The 27,628-nt window shown below is 37.3% G+C and overlaps 1 protein-coding gene across 8 annotated transcripts in view; it reads left to right on the forward strand.

Annotated features, from left to right (window-relative positions):
- LOC124214120 (KH domain-containing, RNA-binding, signal transduction-associated protein 2-like) overlaps nt 1-27,628 on the forward strand; it is a 69,386-nt gene that overhangs the window by 36,714 nt on the left and 5,044 nt on the right. For 5 of the 8 annotated variants that reach the window (XR_011176613.1, XR_011176614.1, XM_069134299.1 and 2 more), the window contains exons 2-7: nt 1,518-1,638; nt 17,407-17,527; nt 25,647-25,947; nt 26,856-26,970; nt 27,051-27,185; nt 27,480-27,580. Coding sequence is in view for 6 of the 8 variants with exons in the window: in XM_069134299.1 (XP_068990400.1) it covers nt 1,518-1,638; nt 17,407-17,527; nt 25,647-25,947; nt 26,856-26,970; nt 27,051-27,185; nt 27,480-27,580 (894 nt within the window). In the remaining 2 variants the exon portion in view is untranslated. Of the gene's footprint in view, nt 1-1,517; nt 1,640-17,406; nt 17,528-25,646; nt 25,948-26,855; nt 26,971-27,050; nt 27,186-27,479; nt 27,581-27,628 lie in introns of all 8 variants that reach the window. The other 3 variants (XM_069134300.1, XM_046616156.2, XM_046616158.2) reach the window with 3 other exon arrangements.

The raw sequence follows: 27,628 nt of genomic DNA on the forward strand, positions 1-27,628 counted from the left end.
AGGAAAAACTATAAATCGATGTATCGGAGGACGGTGAAAAAGTTTTTCTTCCGCAATTTCGTGCATCGAATTACATGCGATCTTATATCACAATGCGATCTCGACTTTTTCCAACTTTCGATCATGCCGTAAGCTACCTGGCCCTTCTATTTATTTCGAACCGTTTGCCTTGGCCAGCCAAAGTCGAGGATGAGAAGGCGGCGGCGAACGAAACGACGGGATGCGAAGCGGGTGGCGTCGGATGCTTGATAATACGGCAAAGATATATCAGGAACACAATGCTATACCATGGTGTGGCGGGGGAGGAAAGAAGGGGGAAGAGAAGCGAGTCGAATCTTGGCTCGGCCTCACGTTCACTGCAAAACATGAGCCTTTCACAAAGTTTTATCGAGGATGCTACCAACGGGAGCGAACCTCCGTCACCATCACCATCACCACCACCTAGATATCCTGACGTACGTCTGCAGGGGTATCCTCTTCGCTAAAGCGAACCTTTTGTGCCTGATCAACCATTGTCGTGTTGCATGGATAGTATTCGAGGCTGTTGGTTGGTCACTTTTTAGCCTTCCATCCCTGATCCCCCGGCGGAATGTGCCGTGCAGTATCACCGAATACACTCCATACCGATGCCCACTATCCGCCGGTGGGTAAGAATCTCGCGATTCGGTTTTTGATACTCTGAAACGATCCAGGGAAACCTCCTCGCTTCGTACGTAACGTGGTTTTGAATTCCATACTTCTATATTTTCGGTCACGTGAACGTCGTGAGGATTTTTCAATCTTCAAGTCAGTTTCAAAAACGTTACTCAGGCCTCGGCGGGAGTTTATCCTGATCGTATTACGACCGCGCATGATTTTCTTTCTGATCTTCGTGATTTGGATTGAATTTATCGCAGAGATTATAGAAAACCACGCTGCAGGTAATCTCGTTTTCCGGATCACCATTGCCGTCCATGGATTGAAATTACATTCGTGGTGTAACAATTCGATTCGACAATATTTTTCCGGTTGCCGGTGATGGTATATATCACGCATGAAAAGTTGTATTCAGAGTTCGATTACGTGCCTCATACTGCGTGTTTTCGTGAGAAATCTTTTTAATTGCTATTACGGAGGAATTCTGGTGCGAAATGTAGAAAATTAATTAAATTATATATACACACGGTTTCTGGGCACACTGTACGGCGGAGAAAAAGCGAGAAAAGAGAGCGAGAGAGAAGGAGATATTCGGTGTCGTCCGGTTACCCGACTATAAATCTACCTCGAAGGAAACAAACGACCAGCCAAGGTAACAAACTCGAAAGATAAACAGGTAAACCGCACGAACGGGACGCGGGAAAATTGTCGACATTTTATATCTACTAGAGCTGCCTGTAAGGTATTCGTATGGTACACACGTAAGGTAAACCGGATTCGCACCGAGAAAGGTAGCGAACCGTGCAAGAGAATCGCGTATCGATAGCCGGGCACGGATCTCTTGGGAATAAATAATATTTGTTTGCCCCTCTTTGTTCCAGAAATTCAAAAGACACAAGCTATTGGGAAACCGTTGAGAGACCCGAAGTACGTTGACATTTATCGAGAAAAACCGATAAGGGTAGCGGTCAAGGTCCTGGTGCCTGTTCGTGAGCATCCAAAGGTAAGAATATTCTATTAATCCTCTATCGCAATCAGCTCGAATCCCTCATCGCTTTTCCAGCTTTCATTATGTTCCGTGTGCATAGGTATAATGGTAATAAGGTACCTTTAATCGTCCGTTTTACGAGATATGCGCGAATTGACGATTTATAATACCCGAGCCCGAATAATCCTGTACTTGAAGTTTGTCTGTAGGCATGTGTAATTTGTACAATGTTGTATATCGTACGTAAGCATGAAAATCGCAGTCTTCGGAAACAGCGACTTAATTGTCAGTGAAGACTCGCGCTAGCGCTATCGGAATATTTTTCTTTTTTTTTTCTTTTTCTTTTTTTTTCCCCTTGTCTTCTCATCTTCATCTCTGCAGGATTTTTGCCAACTCGGTGACATTCGTCCGCGTTGAAATTAAGGATTAACTCGTCTCGAAGAGTTCGTTAAACGTCTCGTCGGTAACGAGATTGGCTGAGAAGGAAATATTACCCGGGGATTTTTGTATGCTCGTAAGAAAATTGCTACTTTATGCACAGGCAGTAACAAGGTACGCTGAAAAAGTCTTGAATATCACAGTATCCTTTTATTATTTCACATTATTATTATTGTTATTATCGTAACGTCGTTTCGCGTCGTCGAATGGAATGAAAAAATGTTTGTCGAATTGAAGGTGAAATTTTTTATTTTTTTTCTTTCAATTTTTGTGTCCGTTCCGAATGGTTTCAAATCATTGAGCGACGATGGAACTGCGTTAAAAATATTATATCATTCCGTGAACGGGATTGAATCGAAATAAAAAAAAAAAATACCCTTACCAACCGTAAAAAGGTGGAATGATTACAATTCATCGATCGATCGATCTTTTCATATGAATTATTCCTATTCGCACGTAAATTATTGTATTGATCGAATTCTATCCACCTCTGGATTCTCTGCGGTTATTTTCTTCTTTTCTTCTTCTGCCTTCGATCGCTCCAAGCCGTTACTGTACCTCTCGCATGACTGATTCGCTTCGCCCTTGCCGAGCTTTTAGACGTTAATAATATCTTACGGTATACAATATATCTGATTTGACCGATCGACACACGTGTGAAATTGTTGTCTGCTGTTGCCGGGCAACTTTCTGGATACGTGCTCAAAAATTCTTCGCAAAGTTTTACCCCTTTTCATACATGAGCGTTTACCGCTCTTTTTTTCTGCTATAGAGATTACGAGCTTCTTTGTGTATGGAGAAGTTATCAAATTTTTGAGAGATCGTTTTACTTTGTGAAGATATCGAATTGTCGACGATAAATAGACTTTTGTAAAACTACGTCATCGTAATGTTATGATCGAAACACTCGTCATGATTTATTATCTTTGCTACGTTTGATATAATTTTTTTAAAAGTATATAATCTATATCTAATGGCTACCCGAAAGTTTTCATTCGCTATTCTGCTCGTTAGCTGCGATGCAGACTTCGTTCATTTATTTTTGTCTCTTTTGTGTATGAAAGTTGATTCGTCGTTTGGTTTCAATATCTCGTGCAACCGTTATAGTCAAGAATTATTATTAAGTAAATTTCTACACGCAGACGTGGATCGAGACGAGCGGATATTCCCATCCAATTATATTTTTCGTTATGATAATACCTGATACTACAATGGGATGAAAGCTGCAGGAGCTTACAAGTTATATATCGTAAAAATTTCTTGCACCTACGTTTTGAGCAATCGATTTGTTTCAAGCTTGTATTAATATTACGTTATTGAATGTAGTATGTTACTTATAGCGATGTCTTTGTCATTGTGAAAAATCTCTCCCGCTGATATCTATTTTTCTCTCGAGCACAGGTATATATGCACTACTCCGTGTCTAACAAGAGATAAAATTAATTGAGAGAGGGAGAGATAGAAAGTGGGAAGAGAACGAGAACGAACGCAAAAAAAGACGTATTTCACGATTTGCTCAAGTCTGAAATTTATGATACATATAACTACTTCGAAACTCGAACGAATTTCCCTCGACATTCTTATTTCTATAGGGATCTCATTGTTTGTCTTCTTTTTATTATCTTTTCATATTTCTTCTTTACCTGCATACAAACCTGATAAATAGAAAATGCAGACGCTAGATTTGCAAATACTTCATTTTATTCGGCGAATGAGAATATGTATATAAACGGAACGTCTATTCCCTAGGGATACCTGAAAAACACCTGGAGTAGATACTCTGATAAATAAGGTTAGTAAACGCGTTTTCAACTTGCCAACTAATCGCTTCCGCTCTAATTGAAGGCAACCGAAGCTCTTTAATTTAACTGTCACTTTGGCAATATTGCACATCCCGTTTCCAGAATTTTGCACTCTGCAGGTCTCCGTAGATTCGACGGTGGTAATTAGTCGCACGTTATCGTTATCTGGTGTTAGCTGCACACCGTTTGCAGTAGTGCAGAATGGATATCATATGTAGCAAGAGAATTGCGCGTTTCGATTCACTCTAATTGGTGACACTTCAATAGAATCGCATAACTTGTAAAGTTTTACATATTATAGCAATCTACATCCCGCCTGATTTACATGCCTCTATCCTCTCTGACTTCCTTGACTGTCTCTCGTCCCTAGATGTAATGGGCACTGGATCACTGTTACTGGTTGGAGACTTCAATTCACCTCTTTTCCAGGCACACTATCACAACCATAATAACAGCCGGAAGTCCGAACTCTTACTTGAATTTAGTGCATTTAATAACTTTAAACAGTATAACCAAGTACTGAATACTCATGGGCGAACCCTAGACTTAGTATTCTCTACGACGGACTGTACTGTTGAACAAAACAAATATCCTATAGTTAAGCTCGACCATTACCACCCTGCACTAACTATCATGATTGAACATATAACTGAGAGATATCCCAGACCCTTCAAGAAACCTGTTAGTACCTTTAATTTTCATAAATACGATAAGAATAAACTCATTTCAGAACTCAATAAAGTTAACTGGGATATACTTCTTGATTATGAACAGTCTAACGTTAGATGTGACAAATTTTATGAACTATTGAATCAAGCGTTTGGAAAGGCCATACCAAAAGTTAAATCAAATACTTATCGCGTGTCAACCTATCCAACCTGGTTCACAGCTGATATTATAAGTGATTGTAAATTAAAAGAAAAAATTAGGAAAAAAATACGCAAACATCCTCATCAGGAAACACAACATCAGTTCAAAGTACTACGCGCCTCGCTTAAAAATAGAATAAAATCAGCCTTTGATAAATATCAGCAAGAAGCGGAAAATAACTTGATAAAAAAATCCTAAGGGTTTCTGGAATTATATCAGTAGTAAGAAAAAACAAGAACAGTACCCATCAAATTTTAAAATTAATAACAGTGACTGCTCTGACCCACAAAAGATTGCGAATTCTTTTGCTAAATTTTTCAGTAGTGTGTTTAATTGCATGTGTGATGCACCAAATAAGTTTTCAAATAATCTTAACTCAGTGTTACTTAGTATTAATCGCAAATATTTTGTAAAATCTCTTTATTTACTATATACTAAAAATGTAACAATCAGTGACCCTGTTATTGGCCAATAGGCTGTTGGGTCTATATATGAAAAATAAAAAGAAAAAAAAAAAATAACTCACACTGGGTGAAATTCACTCTAGCTCCAAAAAAATGATATCTTGCTTTAACAATGAATTCTAAAGTTATAAAAAAAATATCTACGTATCGTTTAAAGACGTATGAAAAAACTCTCTCAGTTTTCCTAACCAAAATTGATTGTTTAAATATTTTAAAACATCGGCAAAGTTGAGGCAAAACGGAAAAAAAATGTCGCGGAATTTTTTTTTTTTTTACAGAATTGATTTTGAGCGAAAAAAAAAACACGTGAAACTCTATTCCTGAACTCTACGAAGAGTTTGAATGAAAAATCTTTGGGGTTAAATTCACCCAGAGTGACCACACTGAGAAAAATTTCGTTATAGTACCTAGAAAAATTGAGCAAAACAGGTATCGTTGAAAAAACTGTTTGAATATTGTTGGAATTACAAAAAACAAGGTACGCGTAACCATTTTGCGCTATGATCGATCCTCTTTTGGTAATTGCACGCAAAATCAGTTTGTTCGGTTTACTCTACTTTTTTAGTTAAACAAGGATTTAACGTCAATTTATCGTTGCACAAGCGTTAAATTTTCGCAACAGTTGCAAGAAAATATAGTAACAGTGATCGTAATGAGAAAGAATAGTAACGGATACCAGACTTTCCCGTAACAGCTAGAAAATTAATGTTCATTTTGTACCAAGAACTATATTTTTCGATTGTGGTAAAAAATGAAAATAGTTAAGGACTGAGCGGTAACCGGAACTAAAAATTTCTCTCAGTGCAATTAGGGTTAATCGCTGTGAACTGCGCTTCAAATTTTACACTCAATGCTTATTTTTTGTATTGACATTTCACTCGTAGATATAATTAAAAACAGACCATATAAAAAGTACAGTGTTTTTATATACATCAATATCGTTATACATACAAACTTGTAACGTTTAAATTAGACTCAAGCAACGACGAGGAGCAACTGTTCTGATTTTTCATAATATAATACAAAGTTAATTTTCTTGTCAATCCGATCTTTTATATCATTTCATTCATACGTACACAGGGATAGATAGAAATAGAGAAAGGGAAGGAGAAAACGTGTTTTATTCCGCGCCTTCGGATGCATCAGATTCGATCACACGCTTCGCTTCGTCCACTCGTTCGCAATTCACATTATATTATTCGGTTCGTAAATTGAAAATCTCTCCTCTCATATGCATAAATCTACATCGCATTTCACCGCGGAGAGAGACTTGTATGTACCTGCATAACTACCTATATAAATTGTGCTCCGGTGTACGTCGAAATTTTAATTATACCGTCCACCGCGCGTATGACGTTCAAGGTGCTTGTATCGTGCGGGTACAGGGGTCAGTTTAACAAGTATAAAGTACGAAGGTTAAAACGGGAATTCTATAATCTCCTGGATCCCGCTCAACTGTCTTCAATTTGGATATCCACACAGAGAGAAATTTTTAGTTCCGGTTACCGCTCAGTCCTTAACTATTTTCATTGTTTACCACAATCGAAAAATATAGTGAGAGGTAGAAAATTAAAATTACTTTTCTAGCTGTTACCGGAAAGTCTGGTATCCGTTACTATTCATTCTCATTACGATCACTGTTGCTATATTTTCTTTCAACTGTTGCGAAAATTTAACGCTTGTGCAAGAATAAATTGACGTTAAAGCCTTGTTTAACTAAAAAAGCAGAGTAAGCCTCAGAAACTGATTTTGCGTTGCGGTTACCAAAAAAGGATCGACAATAGCGCAAGATGGTTAGGCGTACCTCGTTTTTCGTAATTCCAACAATATTCAAACACCTTTTTCAAGGATATCTGTTTTATTGAATTTTTCTAGTTACTGTAAACAAATGAAATATTTCTAAGTGCATTAATTTTTGGATTTAATATGCTGTTTGGGGGACAGTTTGCACACTTTTCTCTCTTCGATCGATTCTATCGGCGATAGACTTCAGATCTAACGGAACGACGAATACCCTTGATTGATCTCTGAAACGTGAATTTTATTCCCGATCTTATCTTTTCGCGCCACCGAATCCAGAGACGGAGAAGAGTTGATACGTAAGCTCGTATTCCGATCACGTGATCAATCCAATAATTATTTCTACGTGACTCTCTTGCCTCTCTTACTACTCGGCTTATTGTTAGATTGGTTGGTTTGGTGATGATAGTACGGCGTGTGTGTGTGTGTGTGTATTTTTATCTATATCTATATATATCTATATATATTTTATCTATACATATATATATTTATACTCGTACATTGTCTGTCGGTTCGCGTAGCGTTTAGGTAGTAATATACCGGTTTTCTCCCTGATCCCAGACAATCAGTGGGTGCCTATCGATGCCGCTATACTAGACTTTCCACGTATTCGCTCGTGGGAAATGAATCTTTGGTAAATAAAACTAGAGGGAATATAGATAGCAAATAATATGGTTATGATTGTCCCGATAATAACGGAGATATTTCTAATAGTTTTTATCGCCTGTGACCAGTAAAAATGACGTGCATCTTCACTCGTGGATCTGATCAGTGCAGCGAACCATCGCGAACGAAATTTTAGGTAACGTGAAATTGGTTCACCGGGAACTTATCGCGGAATCTAAAAACAACACAATTAGTCTTCATCCGAGGTTGCTGCTCTCACTAATTGCAAGTTACGCCCGAATCGTGAAAGATCTTGGCGTCCGATCTCGAGAAGAAAAAACTTGTTGTACTAGAAATGAAATCGAAAGATGCCAAGCTTTCGTCTCAATCATACTTTGTAGCAGTAGCAGCAGCAGCAACAGCAGCGGCGGCGAATTGCTTGAGGAAAGATTTTGATCCGGTATTATAGTGTCGAATGTTCTCTCGAACAGAGAGCTGTATAAGCGATGATGGATAGCCGGTCAGAAAGCAGCGTATATAGTATATGGTAACAGGTATACATGTGTATAGCAATATGAGAATAAACGAACGAAAGCTTTTCCTAAATTCCTTCAAATACCGCAATCAGCAATAAATCAAAAACGTTTTTGCCGAAGTGGCAAGGGTCTTTATATGTCCGCAGGTATCTGTCTATCTATTTATCCACGTGTGTAGGTATGTCTGTATAAAGATGTGTCGGGTAACAACGCTGAGATAGAACCCTGCAAGCCTTGCGCGATGTAATCTGCCCGATACAGCCGGATATAGCTGGGCGAGCGCGGCGAAGGCAACCCTCTATCTTCTCCTCGAAAATTTATGATTAACGCTATTCTTATCGTTCTCGTCATACTGCGGCGAGTCTACCGTAAGATACAAATTTCATTCCACGTAGCACAACTTGCTGTAATATTGAAAGTCTCCCGTGTTTCAGATTTTATTATACTTACACGCGCCTTGACTAATTTAGCACTGTTTTTATGACATTTTATCGCAACTCGAATCGTGAATAACGAATGATTCGTCGAATCAAGCCCTATATTATCAAACTTCTGAATATTTTTATCAGTATTCTAGGCGCTATTTCCTTGATTTTTATTTTTTTTTTTTTAAATCATCACTTCCATGCTTGTGAATAATAAAAGATCCTGTTTTTTAATAACGTAATATTTTTATTACTGCACAATTAGATTTTATTCTTCGTTAGGTGTGTGTTATAGTCACACATTGGCTGAGTATGATAAAAAATTCTGAAACACCTTTTCATTTCACTCTCGTACTGATCTTGTAACCTCGAGAAGGGGAGAAATAATTAAAGCTATAAAGTATTTATAAAATTTGATTTTACAATCTGCAAGGTACACAAGGTACACGCGTTTGTTAAATTTAACCTGGGCGCGAGGATTGGGAATAATATGTGCGAAGGAATACCGCACTCTGCGGCGTGTATCAAATTCTCTTTTGGAACGGAGGATTCCATTCGAATCGTCGTTGTCTTCGCTCGTCGTACGAGGATGCATGTACACCTGTACGGCTCGGGCATATGTGTATATTTTATACGTTTGTACAGATGGGGAAGTAAGTAAATATTTCAACGGAGCACTCTGCAAAGAGTCGTCGTCGTCTTCTCATCGCGGTTTCTTAGAGCGTCAACTTCTATTTTCACACGGTTTTGCGTAATGGATGCAGGCTGCCTGCCTGCGAATATATACCTATGCATATACGATGGTGAGATTTCCTTTCCCCTTTCTTCACATAGAGATATACCTAAGGAATAACGCTGCGCGGTAATTTAATACACCCATGGTGAAATAAATCCACCTTTGCGAGTTACGCGAAACCGTCGTTTCACTCGAGTCAATTTATTTTCAACCCCCGACGCGTCTCTAGACCTCGATGTAACAATATCGTTATAATAAAGGCCGACTATTTCATCCGCCCCGGGTAATGCTCGAAAGTGGTTTCTCGATGCTCTTCGCGCGTAGCATAAGTCAGGGGGAAGGAAATATTATGGCATCGTCTCGACGGTGCCGAGGAGGTGATGCCGATATCATTGATGTAATATAGAAGCTTCACTCTTGTGGAGAAGTATGTAAAAACGCTTTGGAGACCGTCAAACCTTGCTAATAGCAGATGTGAAAAATTTGTTTACAATTAGCTGAATGGCTATTAAATACTAATTTATTACAGTTCTGGACAGACTTTGTACCGAAATTTCCGTAGAATAAAAAAATCACTCGTATTTAAATGATGGAATTTCCCAAATTCATGTAACAGCATATTTGAAAGAATTCGTACGTTACTGTAAATTTTTCAGTATTGAATTTTAAACGCAGTTTTACAACCAGTGATTTACTAAAAATAAAATTATGACTTTTTAAAAATAATAATAATTATCATTATTATATCCCATTATATATATCAAATTTACACCTTGAGACAAATGATTGATACGCAGTCAATTGAACCGTAAAGGTGATGATAAACATATACTGTAGGGTAAATTAATATTAATGATGCCATAGTCTCGGAAACATCGTTTTCTGGTATTTAGTCCTGAAAATTTTCATTTTCCCAGCTCATTATCGTAACAATAATTCCATCTGTAGGTATCGAAACTTAACGCAGAATTACTCAATTGTATGTCGATTATATGCGTAACCATGCAGTTATTTAAGGTGTTATGCGTACCCAAAAATCTGTTGTGAAATAATGGAATACTATGTATAAAATTACTCGTTATCAATGTTTTACCAGATGACACAGGTGTAGGGGAGACTGAGGCACGATGGACTCCCCAAAACATTCTGGCATTTGCTTTGTATTTGTGCATGTGACGCAAACCGAAACTGCCCGTAAGATTGTTTCCATATAATGCTACAAATCACGTTTACACATGCACGTAAGTATAACGTATTGTGATTTTATGACAATAAATTTCGTCAAAAAATACCACGGAACAATCGGCTAAGTGCTGACAGATTTGAAACACTACGCACAGCAAATTTAGCTGTAATTGAACGATGTATGATATTTATGGAAGAAACACCGTGTCCGTATATTATAAGCATCAGCGTAAAAGTTATGACCGTTATTATAGACGTGTAAACAGATTTGCAGTTGATGTTCTCTTTCCCAAGTGGAAGAAGGGTAAGGATATCATTAAAGCGAATACGTATTAAGACCGTGGTGTAGGTATAATACACATTATGTATGCCTATAAACGTGAGGCACGGGCTATAAAGAAAATAAACCACACTGTAATTAAACCCGTTGGAAACTTGATCGGAACCGCAAAAAGTACCCAAATGCTAAAGAAGAAGAAGAAGAAGAAGAAACGGAAGAAACGGAAGAAACATGACGTGAGCTGTGAATGGTACAGGATGATATATACTCAAACGTTCATTTAGTTTAAAATGAAAATTTAATAACAGAAACGGAGGAATTCATTTTCGCGTCATTATTTGACTTATATATAAATTGTTGGATAATGAAAGACTACACGAATTCCTGCGAAGTATTTAGGTGTACGAATTTAATTGTAAGCTTTATAGATAAATTTCTTGAATATATATACCTGATCCGCGTAGTCGACGCAGAACTGAATACGAACAATGAAACAAGACGCGCCTAATAAGATTTCAAAGACGTTTTATTAAAACGAAGTAATTATAGGTAGAAGGAAAACGGGAAAGGCGAAATAATTGAAACAACTAATGGCGTATTTTACTTCGAGCGGTTTCCTCCGCGTTGGATGGACGAACGAGGGTGAAATCACAGCCCGAGTCGGGTAGTAGTCGTGAATTTACGCCTTTAAATAATCGTGTATATATACGAATATTGTACATATCTACAATGCAGGCTCCGACAGAGAGCCGGTTTTCTTGACAAAAGATCTTGATTACCGCGAAAGATAATTCCGTATCGCTGTCGAGCTGACGGCATTAATTAGCAGGCGAGATGAATTCAATCTTCCTCGAAAATCTTGATTAATTATAACTTTTACTCCGACGACTGTGAGAATCGCCGCTGTAGGTATGCGTGTGTATATGCGTGTGCATTCTAAAGCGGGCACTGCAGGATTCTGCAAACCGTTTCATATCGTTTTAATTATTATACCACGAAATATATGTACGTTGTATAACGTTATAAAATACGTAAGCGTTGTAATCTTGTATCAAAAAGCAGCCATGCCGGTTACCCTCAACCAACCCTCTGTAATATGAATATTTTAATACTAATTCGACTGGATGAAGAATCATTTCACGTCTTTGAAGAAGACGCCGCTGCTTTTACAGCTCTGTCTTAAACTTTGAAGCGCCACAACTTTTCCTTGTCTTCCTTTATAATTAATCATTGTTATACACGTATACGTAGTAGCTTTCTTTCGCGCGAAAATCTCTGATACATATATATATTATATATACCCGATCTCCACGTGATCGAGAACATAAGTCGTACAATTTCAGTGAACCAAGCACCGAATAATTTCACATCGTTATTCTTGACGATCAAAATACAATTTTATCAGAGGAATTACAGAGGAAATTATTGTTAAACTTGTGGTAGAATTTATACAGGTATTATTATGTTAACTCGAATAACGCAGAGACTGCACTCGATTCGTTCTTTTTTTTTTTTTATCACGTTAGCGATGATTATTTCGGATAAATCAATAACCAATTTTTTATATCGCGACTGTGGTAGTTTTTGTGCTTCCGGCTTTTTGAAAAAAAAAAAGAAGAGTGAAAAAAGATACTATCCAATTTAACCAGATCACGAGAATTTACGAGCGTTTGTTCAAAATTCCTCCACTCTAGACTTTTTAACCTATAAATCAACTCTGGTGTACTAAATCGTATTTCAAATAAACGAGTTCGCGTTTTCGAATTACGTTTGAAACTGTGACAAAAATTTCGTATTATTCCTATGCTAAATGGAATTTTGGAACGCCGTTTTATCGATTTTTCTGATTTTTAAATAGTTATTATTAAATTTTAATATCATGTAGCTAGCTCATCGTCATTACCCTTACAATTTCTACACTACGTGCTTATCAACGATGAATATCAACGCAAATCAAATATGTTATCACAAAATTATTGCAAATAACCTACAGTACAGGAGCTCGTTTCAGAGGTCATTGTGAGTGAGTTAACCTCTTTTATGGAAACTTTTACGGATGATCGTGACTTTTTGAAATCGCATACATGTAACAATAATGGCCGAAATAAAACCAGTCTTCTAATATATCGTCTATAATATAAATATTAGCTAATTGATTTGACGAGAAAGCGTAATAATAGATTACCTTTGCATCTGCAGTAATAATTGAAATAACGAGAACTAAAAATTATTCCCAAAATCTAATTCGTGTCTTGTGAACAGAATTAGAACTGCGGTGATCAATTGCTGTCCCGAAAGAACACAGACAATTCTTTGTTTCATCGCCAAAGTGCGGAGCAACGATGAATCACATGTCAAAGATCATTTGTTCGGGAAACATTTTTCCAATAAACGTATATCGCAACCCCGCGTTTACATCCTGACAGGAAAACTGAAGGCGAAAAATACGTCAGCCTCCAACTCGCCCGGTCAGCTTAAGTGAAACAAGCAACGCTGTGGTCAGCCAGTCGTTACCAATTCCTCTTCGCTTTTCCTACCAAGCAACTTGTTCCTGAGTGCAGAATTATTACACAGTCGCTTTTCACGTTTCAAGCATCGACGCAGTCACTCAGATTGCGAATTTCTACACCTTCGTCATTATTCTACATTTTTCGATATAAAATTACTAACGATTCGTTAACTGATGAAAACGAGAGTTATATAACAGCTGTGTGCAGGAGAGTGGAAATGGAATAAGCGACAAAACTGGCAAAAAAAAAAAGAAAAAAAAACTCTAATCGCATTAATAATAATACTGCGCAGAGGCGACTGCAAGAGAGGGACGAAAAAGGAACGGGGAGAATAATTTCCAAAAAAAAACAGAAATCCAAGCCGTGAACAACATAATTAAAAAATTCCAGAACTGACGAACGGACCGACGGATTGCACGCGGATAACCGAGAGACAAAGAAATAAATATGAGAGTGAACCGGAATTTTAATGAAGTTTGCCCCCATCAGTTATACATTTCTCTCTCTCTCTCTCTCGGTTTCGCGTTCACTTCCGCTTGTGCAGCTCGCCTTCCTCCACCCTCCTCACGACTGATCACTTAACCCTGTACTAACTCACTCGCACCCTTCGCGCGCAGTTTCCTCTCTTCTATTCGTATTTCGCCGTATATGCGACCCGTCAAATTTTCCCTATTCTTAAACTCCCTTCATCGCACTCTTCCTCGCATTGATTTTTCTCACTCACAATCAGCGAGCCTCGAATTTTCCACGTCAAATCGAATTGCAGGGATTCGCCTGCGCCGATTTCGTGCTACCGACGCACTCGAGTAATTTATATTATAGTCTGATGGAATTTGTCACCCCTTCGTTTTGTTTCGCGACCGAAAAAAAAAATAAAATAAAATAAAAAAAAAAAAACGAGATTGCTTTTCTCCCATTCGTGGGATTTCGGGGGGACAACGCACTCTGATTTAGTTTCGGAAAAAAGAATATAGAAGAGAGAAAAAAAAATTACATTCGCGTTTGAGGAAAGGTACGGAAATTATTACGAGATCCGATTATAAGCGTACCTATTCCTCGCATCAAGTTGCTCTTGTTGTTTCGGGCGCCGCGCAAAAGGGGTGAAATTCCGAAAGACAGACGAAAAACGAACGAATTGTTGTCCCTTGACTTGTATCACGTATGTTGTAGAATTATACATATGTATAAACGCAGATGAGTAGCGGTTAAATCTGCGTACGGTTGTTGGAAGGAGGAGGATTCCAGGTATGATCAAATGCGAAACCCTAAAGTTGGAACTTTCTAATCTGTAGCTACGAATTTATAGGGAGGATCGTGTTATTAGTTAATCTACCCCGAGTGAGCTTGACTGTAGGGATTTGGGTAAATTTAACTGTGTGTAGAAACTCTCCGAGGGCCGAAAGATCTGTTTAGAGATAATAATATACTCATCGTCGGTCTCTCGTATTACATCTAATGACACGCAAACTCGTGCATCACGTGATTTCATAATATGAGATTGCGAAACATAGAAGGTGATCGAAGAATTTACGTAAAGTTTTTTCGGTAAGGTGCTATGATCAAGTATATAAAAAAATATTTCAAAAATTTAGCATTGAAAAGGTGACGCCGAATATGTTGTAGAACGTAGACCCAAGTTGTAAAAATCTGTACCGCGAGTATATCAACGACGTCGCACCAAATAACACGATACGGGAGATAGAGCGAACGCGCTCTTGTCCAGAGGTTTGTCAACATCGGTTGTCACGTCACGTCCGTACAATATATAATAAAATTATTATTACACGTCGAACGAAAATTCCTTCAGAGATGGGATTTTTAAATTGAGGTCCGTTGCCGCTAATATAAACCCCGAGCAGCGCGAAAAACGCGCCTTCCTGAAAATCAGTCGCGCGTGCCTGTGACTCTTTTTTTTTCCCGAGTTCATATTTTTCTCCTTTTTCTCCGCTCTTAACTTTACATTATGCATTCACTTGCTTGACATTTCATTTTTCATACCCTCTCTCTTCTTTATCCGATATAAAATCGTAAAATGGTAAGAAGATTACACTTACCCCACTGCACTGCACCTTGTACGATATACAACCCCCCCCCCCATTCACCTCCATCTAACATAAAATACATTTTGGGCGACAGTTCGCGGTGCGTTATCCGTTCGTGATAAAACTTTTGGAGATTTATGCAGCTGCTTATAAATTCACCTTGCTTCCCTTTTGTAATGTGTGCTTGTATATTTAAACTTTTCACTGTGCAAATAGATGTTATACACATTAGATTTTTATATATATATATATTTTTTTTTCACCTGTTACGGAATGTTCGTAAAGTTTCAAGAAAAAAAAAACAATTACAGGCTGTAATTTTCGAGGATTCGTATATGAAGATTTTTAAATTGTGGTGCAAAAATTTTTATTCGTTTTTGAGAAATGATTTTTTCAGTTTAATTATATATTAGTTATTTATTAGATATGCAAATACTGTTGCCTGGTAGTTCTTCAGTAATAGTAGTAGTAATATCGAGATTTATTTATTAAAGCTTCTGTGCGTAGGCCGTGGCATTTCAAACAACATTGCGTACTGTTTAGAATATTCAATGAACCCATTGCATTGTTAATTAACGGATTGTTGGGCCGAGTTGTATCGTTGAATAAATGGTGAGTCGAGCTTCCAACCTGCTACCGTCGCAAATGTCCGCGTATAACTCTCTCTATTTCCTTTGTTTCATTCACTCCTGACTAATTTGCTCGTGATCCATTTTCTTTTTCCTTACCCAGCGTGCAATTCTCTCGAGAAAACATGAAACGTCGCTGTACATCTTATTTATAACTTATCCTACTCTTAACTGTATATATAATTATACGGGTCGCAATCGTATCTAAGGATGTAATCTTTTTTCGACTCTCGTAGCTTTTACAGGCAGACTTTGACAACTAATGCGAATGATTATACATATAGAACTTTTTGTTTTGGATTCAATCTCATTTTTTTCGTTAGCCATTTCGTCAATTTGAAAACGCATTTTCTCAGATTTTCCGGATCTTTCCTTTATACGGTCATTCATTTCTGAAATGACAGATATATATATTTTTTTTTTTTTTTAGAGAGAGATAATGTTTAATTTCCAAAAGACGGAGTAACAACTTTTCAATAAAAATTCATAGGGTTAGGGTCGAGTAGCAGCTTGAAGTAAGAGAATAATTTAAAAATAAAAAATGTAGATTATTATAACGTCTGAGATGGGTCAGGGATGAACGATAATCGAGCTGGCATGGAATGCCCTGTATAAATATTCCTGGAATATTTAAATATATGTATATCCTACCGGAGGCAAGCGCCATAGGAGAAAGAAGAGAAACGTAGTCGTATTTTAGCTGAAATCTCTTTTTGATGCATTATTTATTTACCTCACAATGAGGCTTCTCTTCCCTTTCCTCCCTTTGCCATTGCTTCGCTACTCCGTCGTCTTCAACTTTCTTCCACTTCCACGGGGGGGGGGGGATTTCCCTTTGTTTCCTTTTCCCTTCCTTTCTCGTTTCTCCTTTTCCTTTTATCTCTCTCCCCCCCGTTTTACTCGTCCAGCTTTTCCTTTCCTCCTTTCTTCGCCGCTCTCACTGTTGACCCACAAAACAATAAACCCGAGATCTGGAAAAACGCGGCGGACGCGACGTGCGGTAACCGGTTACTGTTTCTTCCTTCCCTGAGGGTAGGTTATACGCGAATGTCAAGAGACCTGAAGGGGGAATAAAAGCTCACGTACACTCTCTCAGAAACTGCTTACCCACCTACGAATTATTTACTTACACTTTCCGCTTTCCTTTGCTCTCATTACCCTTATAATTTCCTTCCTTTCTTTTCTCATATTTGTTTTTACTCAATGTTCGTTATGTTTTGTGCTGCTCGATGTTTCTTCTGCAATTCTGCAATCTTCTGCAAGTTGGATACCTTACAAACACACGACTCGACGTTGTTATATCCGAAATAAGAGAGAGAAATTCGAAGAGTCGGAGGTCTAATTTTTATTTTTCTGTAATAATATTTTATTCCGAAATTGTTTTTAAACTTTATTTGTATATAATACTCAAGTAATATATCGTAGATCTAAAACGTTAATCAGTTTCTTGTGCTTTATTGCAGTTCAACTTTGTCGGGAAATTGCTGGGCCCCAAAGGAAACTCGATGAAACGTCTACAGGAAGAAACAATGTGCAAGATGGCAGTTTTGGGACGCGGCTCAATGAAGGACAGACAAAAGGTAAGCGACTTTTAATTAGCGCGTATAATTATTATACACATTCAAATTTTTTAATATACAATCAAATTCCAATGTCATATCGAAGATGCCATTCTGAAAATTGATCTTGAACAGGTGACGCGTGTTTTTTCCCCTCACTCTTTCGACTTTTCACGATATCGACACAAGTAGCAACCGGATGACAGTTTTATTGGCCCGCGTATAATCCCAGCGTTTTGCGAAGGACTTTTCTTGTACCCGCCACAGCGGTGCGGCTCCTTTGGTGCAGGATACTTAAACCCTGAGAGATGAATTACGAGCTTGAAGGACTTTAATTTCACGGCTACGACTCCGAATGTCGGCAAGAATTGCTCGGGAGAGAGACGGATAACAGTATAATGGGTGGAAAGAGGAGGAGGTGGATAGAAGTAAGGTGTAATATTCCGTGTGTAACCAGAGTCTGACGGAGACGATGGCGCGTAACTTTCGTCACCGAAACTAACGTTTCTGCACTGTCTTGTTTTGGAACTTTGATCACTGCAGCTTGTAGCTCTAGTCTTATATACGGGCATCGTATAACTTCGCAAATTATACCCAAAAGACTCATTTATCCGGAATCGAGGAGGTTGGTGAGTCAAAAATTAATAATTTTTTGCTCGTTTTATCACGAAATGGTCGCACTGCAGTCAGCGAGTTATATCAAATTCAGACATATTCGTGTGCTACGCGAAGATTTTGCCTCAAGTACGAGGAAAAAACAATACCAAAATTATGAATTATATTTGCGATGTGGAAAATTTATTTTACATTACTTTAAAATTGTTGAAAATCTAATAGATTCGTTCGATTTTACACCGTGATGGGTTGTTTTATTGAAAATACTATTCTTTATCGTCCTATTAAGGTATTACCTATTATTCTATCTTTCAAAATTGCAGTAGTATTGATTTTGATTATAAAAAACACCGATATTGAATTTACTATTGACAAAAAAAAGAAATCAGATTCGTCAATTTCTGAAAAATTGTTTTCCTAACAAAACAAGCTCGTAGCGTGAGATTTCAAAGCCATTGGAGGTGAAAGATCGCAATATTTAGACTCTTGTTTATGAATTTGTTGTTAGTTTTTTGCTTTCAATTTGTGAGGAAATCGACACATGGCACAGGAATATATAGATTTCATAAATTCTTAATCTTTGCTCGTCTCGTAACCGAATTAACGAAAAGTTATTGAATTTCTACTCACCAATCCCCTTAAACAAAAGTATTCAAGCAAGGAACTACAGAATGTTGCACGAGGAGGGCACAAAGCATAAAAATAATCTGTGTACACCATTTCGTATGCGGGAATATTTTTCAATCAATTTTTCTTTTGACGACGGTCACGAAAATCTGATCGCGTTGGCAATTCAATTTAAGAACAGAATTAGCAATCATTCTCACCTTCGAAAATTTAAATGTTTTATATTTTCATAAGCTTTCAACCGCGTCTTGAAAATTGATAAAATTAAATTGTCGTTGTTAGATAGGCAATCATTTTTCACTTTCAATTAAACGGATTCTGCACAACGCCATACAAAAGAAACAAACTTGATTTCAATTATTATCAGCTGTGTTTTAAAATACTCATCGTTCAAGATCAACAGCATCACTTTTGTACGAGTGAAATCGATTCTTGCACATTCATGTGCTCATGTTACGTCGGAGTATATTCTCTTACGAAATAATTCACCTGAAACGGTTTGTTTGAATCTGATTCAATATATAAAAAAAAAAAAATGTATGTATATTAATCAACAGGTCTCGAATCAAATATTAAGAACGAAAAAGAAACAAACGAATCGAAGGAAAATAGACAGTGGTTAGGTATTAAAAATGAGCTGGTAATCTATCATATTTCTCTCGATATTTCTCATCTGTTTGAAACGCTCGTAAATCTTATAACTTATATACGTTCCGTACACGTGTGCAAAGTTTATATACATATATATACATTCGTTTCCATTTTTGATGAAACATTTTTCCTAATTCTAATTCCAATGCCCTTTACTTATTGCAGACATTTGAATCTGTCCCTTCAGAGTTCTGACCCTTTTTCAACCGATTTCCAAATACCCGAATATACCCTTCTCTCAATCCGATAACCGAACAACCCAGCCCCAATTTATTTTCCTTTTTTTCATCATTGGCGGATCGAACCACACCCTTATCGCTATCCGGCGAACCTACCCTGAGCCAACGTGTACTGAATACATTGAATCCCGAAAATAATCGCAAAGGAATGGAGAGAAGTTCGAGAAAATGTAGAAACGAAATTTGCAGAGAACCGGTAAAAGTCAGAAAATTCGGCTGAAAGTTTGAAATTTTTTACGGTAGTATTTTTTTCATTTTTGCCTCATGGAGTCTGCGTAGACGTTTTTAAATTCTCGTGTTGTAGTCGAAAAAATCAGCCGTCGCTGTGAAAACATGAAAAAGTCTGTTGAAAAAATTGAGAATTTCGAAAATAAACGTCCTCAACGAAACTCTGCAAACATATCACCAGGAATTATATATATGTATATATATATGTATATATGTATATTAGTTGATGCTCTAAATTTGTAGACTTGTAATTTTACCTTTTCCCTTCAGACGTGCAAATTGTATAATGCTAACGCTCACAGCGAAACGGGGGGAAAAGCAGCGCAATGAGTTTCAGTCCGTCACGGCGAATAATAAAACGTAATAACAGTTCTTTCCCTGAATATTCATGCAATCGTAAGTTTGATCAAGGAATCGATACAGAGTCAGCAATTGTCAAATCAAAGATTGCAAAAATATGAAATTTATGCAAATATATTGGAATAACGAGGGAGAACTGGAATTGAATCGAGTAATATTATAAATGGAAGAGTGAAGATAAAATTAAAGGGTTTGTGAAGTCGACTTTCTGCATTTGCCAATTTATTTGCTTAGGTTCATAATTGCCAATATCGCAGCGATAACATTATAACTTAATATCAGTGAAATCTGTGTGGGTGTGAGTGAAAATATTGTCTTATCGCTTCATGAAAATGAATATCATTTATTTATATTTCACCCGAATAACCTACTATTTTTTTCTTTCTTTCTTCTATTAGCTTTTAGGTTTCTATTTACACGAAACGCTTTAATTTTTGTCACGCAACGAGCGTAATATTTTCAATCTCTATTAGCGATAATTAGTAGGAACAAAGAGTGACTTATTCAGATACCAGAATTTTGTTTTTTATTTTCTTGTTTCATGAAAATTATTATAATTGAATGATTCAACGACAGATGCCGAGCAACGAACCGCGTCATGTCTCCTGATATTTGAAACTCATTTAACATTCTTTGAGTAAGTTTGAATGTAATTTTCTTGATGAATTTACCATTATCAAATTGCGTGATATGAATTTAATTATACTGTTAATACATATGTGTATGTGTATATATATATATATATATATATATATATATATATATATATATATATATATATATTGTTCAGAGGACAGCGACTGAGATTCTCAGAAAACACTTATAAACTTTTGCGCATCATACAAATCTGGCTGTTGAAATGCTAGGTTTTTTATTTATTTTTTTTTATTTTTTTCAAGTTTAATTGAATCACACCCTCTTGTCATCCCGTTGTCACCAAGTTTATCCTGCAAACTTCTCACATATATCCTAGCCCGCAAATCTAACGCGACTCTCTCTTCTCTCTCCATCTCTCCCCTAATATTTGTCTGTAACAAACTTTGAGAATTTAATAAGCCTAGAAACCCAAGAGCGAAGGTTCCCTCCGTGCTTCTCTGCCCATGCGCATGTAAACGTATACTATAGCCATTACATACATATACCATTTCACTCCTTGGAAACGCGTGATGTATAACTATATTACACGGGTCTATGGCAATGTACTTTCCCCTAATATCGGGTAGAACCTATTCGAAAATAATTATCGGAAACTCAAACTCGAAACTCCTAAAACCCTGGCTTCTGACAAGGAAGCACCCTTGTGCCGATCCCTTAATTAATAATTAGTCAAATACACGCGTGCGGTGTGATATAACTTTGTTTTCGAAACAGCGACAAAAATAATCTGCAAAAAAGAACAATACGAAAATTGAGTAAACTTTTCACACAATTATTATTATTGTTATACATTGTCAGAGCCAGACGTCGAGTTTGATGGAAATCCGCGGGGTCCTGACCGTTCAATCACTTACGGGAACCCTTCGTAATTTTTTTTTTTTGTTTTTTCCTGTTTTTGTTTTTCGATTCGTCTCTTTCATTTAGTATTACTAACCTCAATTTAAGGTACGAGCTATCCTACCTCCGGTGAAGGAAAGACCTTTAATATCTCTCTGTCAATATTTGAACTCGAAATACGACTGGAATGAAACAGTTTACTCATAGCAGATATAACGCTACTTGACATAGATCGGCAAAGCTATCTTGAAATCTTTGAAGAATTTGCACATAGCTTTCCGTTTTTATGCGTAACGTTCGTCATCATTTTTCTCAATTAAACAATATGTGTTACGTACGTTACGTTGGCACGTCAATATTTAAATACACGATTACAAATATTTCAGTAAGGTACATAATTATGTTTTATCCTTTCAAATTAGCTTTAAGGAAATTTGCAAGTATTTGCACAGATTTATTGGGCCGGTTTCGATGTTATTAATACGGATATTGAAAAAAAAAAGGTGATTTAAAATTTCAATGGAACTGATTGTAGGTATAGAAATCGCTGCCATTGATTTTTGGAGATAAAATGTCGTGGAATAAATGCATTTTCGATATTAAAAGGCTGTGAAATTCGCAAAAAATTTAATTTTAAGCCTCGAGTTGAATAGATTTCAGAAATTTTTTTTAAAATTCGCGGTAACGATAAAAATTTTAGTACGTATTTACCGTCGTCGGTAGAGGAGTAACATGTTGTAAAAACTGCCTTTCAAATTTTATGTTTCGATAGAATGTACGGAGAGCAATATTCGTCTCGTATTTTCTCCTTGAATCATATACACGCTATGTGTACATAATGCCTAGCTTTGCGTACGGATTATATGGTTTATCGGCTTTCCAACAACTCATATTCGTACGCGCAACGTGTATGTATGTGTAGAAAAGTTATGGGTACGAATAGTGATAAAAACCTATTGTAGCGTAGGGTGTAAATGAAAATACGTTTTCAGAACTCTTTCCCGGGGAAATTTTCATCCCCCAATAAGCATATTTTCGCCGCGGTATATTAAATACAGCATATAATTCCTTTGCAACGTTTTATCTGTGCATTTTTGATCTCGTTGTTTCCCCTTTTTGTTACGTAACCCCACTACCTAATGGTTATTGAACCACGTTTCATTCAAAATTTGAAAAAATCCCCTAGCCCAATAACCGATCAATGTCTACTTCCATTTCGAGGAATTATATAGTATTCATATATGTATTACTAATTTCGGATTATTCTAATATTTACGCTCAATTTCGATTTTTCTTCTATATTTCCTTTCATTTCTCCTAATTTCTTTTTATATGTACAGGTATGTCAACTTTCAGGAACATCAGTTTGATGAATAAATCGATCCTCTCGATGTATATGAATAATATACAGATTCCATATGTGTATACTTCCTTCTGTTTAATTCAAATTCTTAAATATCGCCCAATTATCTACAATACTTGAGGTTTTTTTTTCTAATAGTATATTTTCCTCCTGTTTTAAATGTGATTGCAGTTAGCAAAGGTAGTCTTACAGGAAAATCTCTTTCCCATTTTTTTCCCCACCTTGCACTCTCTTTTTTGTTTTTTTTTTTTTATCTGTTCTGTTACACGTGTTCGTACCGTATTTTAAATTCTTCCCGCGACTTTGTGAAAGGTTTTTGATCAGGGACGTCGGTGGTAACGATTTGCTGCAGCGGGTAGGATGCTGTGTAATAAGATTGATGAAATTTCTCTGCACGCTGTATATGTACCTGTTTGAAAGCGATCCGGAAATTGTCGGAGATGAACCTGTTACCGAGCAAAATATAAATTGTGTAATAAGAGGATGCGAAAATCACGTGGTGTACATAAGAAGGGGTAAATGAAAATCGTTAAACGCGATTCTGACGCTCTGATTATGATATTATCACACCTGTAAAACTTTCTCGCTTTCGCTTTCTTCTTTTGCTTCTTCTTTTAAACTCCTCAATCTTCACGTTGCGTAGGTATATTCTAATCTCTGCGAATCGTTGGTACTCGGTTAATCTACATTTTATCTCCGTCGTGCCCCGTAGCACCGAATTCTAATATTTTACGGTCTTTATCTAACACCCCCACCTTTGACTTTTACTTTATTTCCAGTTTACGAAATTCTTGCGAACTTTGAATTTTCCCTGTTTTATCACCGATGTAACGCCTTTTACCTAATTCAAGGTGTTGAGTAATTTTTACACTGCGTCAATTTCACGCCGTTAACCATTAAAAGAAGCACAAGTATCACAAATCAAGCATGGCACGTGTCGCCAGTAACAGAGATGTCGGATAAAATTTTATTCCTGTTTCTTCTACCATCCGTAAGTGAAATATTAGTATGTTTTTCACGGGTGACTGTGGGCCAAATTTCAGTTCGATTTACAGCCAAGTTTTAGCTGCTCTTGTCTGTTTTCCCATTGCTTTTAGCTGAAAATTCTCCTCTTCCCTTCGAATTTGGCTGCTGGGTGCTTTTAACCGCGCGTATTCGAAATTCACGCTCCTCGCGATGAATCATCCGTGAATTGGAACCGTGCAGAACTATTTGATATACAGAATGTGAATGACAAAAAATAAAACTGAATAAATACAAAGAAGCGGATAAATGAAAATGAGTAGAATTATAGCTTTGGCACCAGTTCAACGATTCCGTAGGAAAAATAAGTGTCGCCACACGCGGGCAGTGACTCATCAGTATTAATTATCGTCTTGCCTACTTCAAAATCTCTATAATTAACTCGGAAGCTATGCTAAAATTTTTACAATTTATTCAACACTGTTTTTAACAATTTTTGGATCCCTAATTATTTCGCAATTTTTCTATTCTTTCAAATTTTGTTGTTTTTTTTCCGACATTTGCCAGTAATTTTGTGTTGATTTTTTCTCGGTACGTTTTTCCCTCCTTTTTTCTGATTCCCAAAATTATTATCCTTGGGCATTTCGATGAGGATGAAGTTACTGTAACGATGCAAGTTTAGAAAAGCTCATTACTTTACCACCTTTAGCAATGTCCGAAATTTAGTGAATTACGATAAAAAATAAATGTACTCTTATTTTAAAAAGACATCTCCTTCAAAGCCATTATAAAATTGCGCAATAATGATTCTTCCCTGATGTTTAGTTACTAATCTCGGCCTCATAAATTTTGCGTCTATGTAGACGGCGTGAATTTTCTAACGTCTATTGTATGTAATATATTGTAGGCGATGATCGTTTCTTAAAATGCCGAATCGTTCTCCTCTCGGGACTTTAAAATTTCTCGAAATCACCAAGCTATGAGAGAATTCGCATAATTACTTCAGAAATTTGGATAAACCATCGTCAAAATTCATTTTAACAAGTTCGACCGATGACTCGTTGATTGATTAATTGATACACGTATACGTAAATAGTGCACCTACTTTGTGGACACTCCTAATTCCCTGATATAATCCTGCACTGTGTAATTACCGCTGCTCCTTGCGAATTCCTCCGAGTTTCCTCAATCTAAACGCAAATTGATCCGTATCTACCTTCAGCCCATTCTATTCCTCTAAAACTCGGTATATTCCGCAGGCTACTCCGTCTTCTAATCTTCCTAAGCTCAAGCCAAGTTCATGCCGCGTCGTGATTACTCTGTAAAGGGAAGTACCAACTCCTTCGATCAACGGAGAGATAAATAAACGTTGGCTACGTTCAAATTCTCTCCAGCTCGATATTCAGAGGGATACCAGAAGCCCTCCAAATTTTCAAACCAAATTTCTCTTCAATCGCAATTCAAACAATCTTTTTCTCTTAGTTGAAGAAAATTCGTCGGAAAAATCATGCTCTTGAAATTAGATATTTGTCAGCGCCATTGACAGAGATTGAATAAAATTTATAGACACGTCTAATAATTTTTGGTTTTCCACAAACAGGAGGAGGAATGTCGCCAATCGCTGGACCCGAAATACGCCCATCTCTCGGACGATCTTCACGTTGAAATTGCGGCTCTCGCACCCCCGGCGGAAGCTCATGCTCGGATCGCCTTCGCCCTGGCCGAAGTCCGGAAGTATCTTATCCCGGACAACAACGACAACATCCGACAGGAACAGATGCGCGAAATGGAGTTAACCATGGCCGACGATCCGTCTGCTGGCGAAGAAAGGCGACCTTCGGCGAGGGGTGGTGGAATCCTGAGACCCAGCAGCCGGCCGACGGTTCCAAGGTCATCCAGGGGTTAGTTCGAATTCTCTCCTATCCGGATATTTTGCGAGTTTGGAAACTGACCGAAACTACATTTCCACGTGTCAGGTGCGGGGGTAAAAATGGAAAGAGATCGGAAAGTTGTAGGGTTGGAGTATCTAATTTTTATAAACGCGAAAATCTACTTTGTATCGAAATATCAAAGACCAAAGTATGGAAAATTAAAATGTAGAATCGTCGGAATGAATAAGAATATAAATATACCGAGGCAAAATATAGAATTTTAAACGATATTTAAATTCTTATATAGTAAAATAGATTCTCCTGACTTTGAATATTCGATATCGTAATCCGTCTTCATTTTCTGTGATATTTCTACATTTTTAGCCCTCGCTCCGCCATTTGCCCTACAGTGTTTCGCGGTATCTTTTTCCAACTAGTTCGTAGCTGTCGTACATTGCATCGATATATCGTGCACTGTGTCTCGACGCTGTATGAAGTGAATTCCGAGATACCGCACGTGTGATCCTTTTTCCTTAAGCACACTCCGAAGGCTTTCAAGTAGCGTCTTCTAATCTTGAATATTACCCGTGAAGTATTCACGATCGTTTTGAGACTGCACGCTCGTCACACACTCTGCTGCTGCTGCTGCTGCTGTTGTTGCTTCCGTTGCTTCTATACTCTAATATCGTACGTGCAGCAAGCTCGTTCCTGAAGGAGTTTACACAAGATGATACGCTTAATACGAAAGTGAAGCATATAATTTTTAAACGATGCAATTTTCATTCGCACGTATTATACGTATATATGTATTATAACGACAGATGAAAAATCAGGGGACATTATTTTTCGTTTCGAAAAGAAGATTGATCGTTCCATAAATCTAAAATAATTTTAACATTTATTCAATCAAATGGTTCAACCGTCGATTAATATTGCAGCAGCCATTCTGCCGCCGCCGTCGAGCCGGGGGCCGATAACGCGTCCAGTGCCGGCGAAGACCAAAGTCTTCTCGATACTGGATCGTGCCAGAGTTGCGATGGACCAGAGTTACGGGTAAATATCGAACATTATCTCGCCTCGATTTCTCCTTACTTCATTTTAATGATAATTATGTTACTCAAAGTATAAGGAAGAACCTCTTCCCGTAGGTACGAGGCGCCCACTCCACCGCCTAGCAGCCGGGTCGCGTCTCATCACGATTACGACTATCATCCGTCTTCTTCATCGAGCAGCCGTTACGCCGATCGCCATTACACCTCGTCCTCCGCGTAAGTTGCTCATTCAAGTATTTTATTACAGTTCGCATTAAATTTTCTCTTCATACACTTTCAGCTTATTGTTAGTGGCTCGATGATTATAACCCGTCTAATTTCGAGAGCTACGAAATACACCCTAAAAGAGAAAATACAGAAAGAAAATTCCGATCAACGGAGATTTTTTTTTTTTTTATCTGATTAACGGAAATGTTTTTGATTTGGATTGTATTTTCGTTCAAACTATCGCCCAATTATCACAGATTTGTTACATATTGTATATGGATGTGAATTCCTTTTTGATCTCAGGGATGATCTGTATCCTTCATCGAGATATACAACGTATGAATACGAGGATGACGCTGTGCCTCATTCATCGCATGATTATTACGAATCATCGGAGTATCCAGGTACGTGAGATTCGCTACAAATATCATTTAACCTGATTTTTTTTTTAT

Source organism: Neodiprion pinetum, chromosome 3 (assembly GCF_021155775.2).
Source record: "Neodiprion pinetum isolate iyNeoPine1 chromosome 3, iyNeoPine1.2, whole genome shotgun sequence".
NCBI classification, from domain to species: Eukaryota; Metazoa; Arthropoda; class Insecta; order Hymenoptera; family Diprionidae; genus Neodiprion; species Neodiprion pinetum.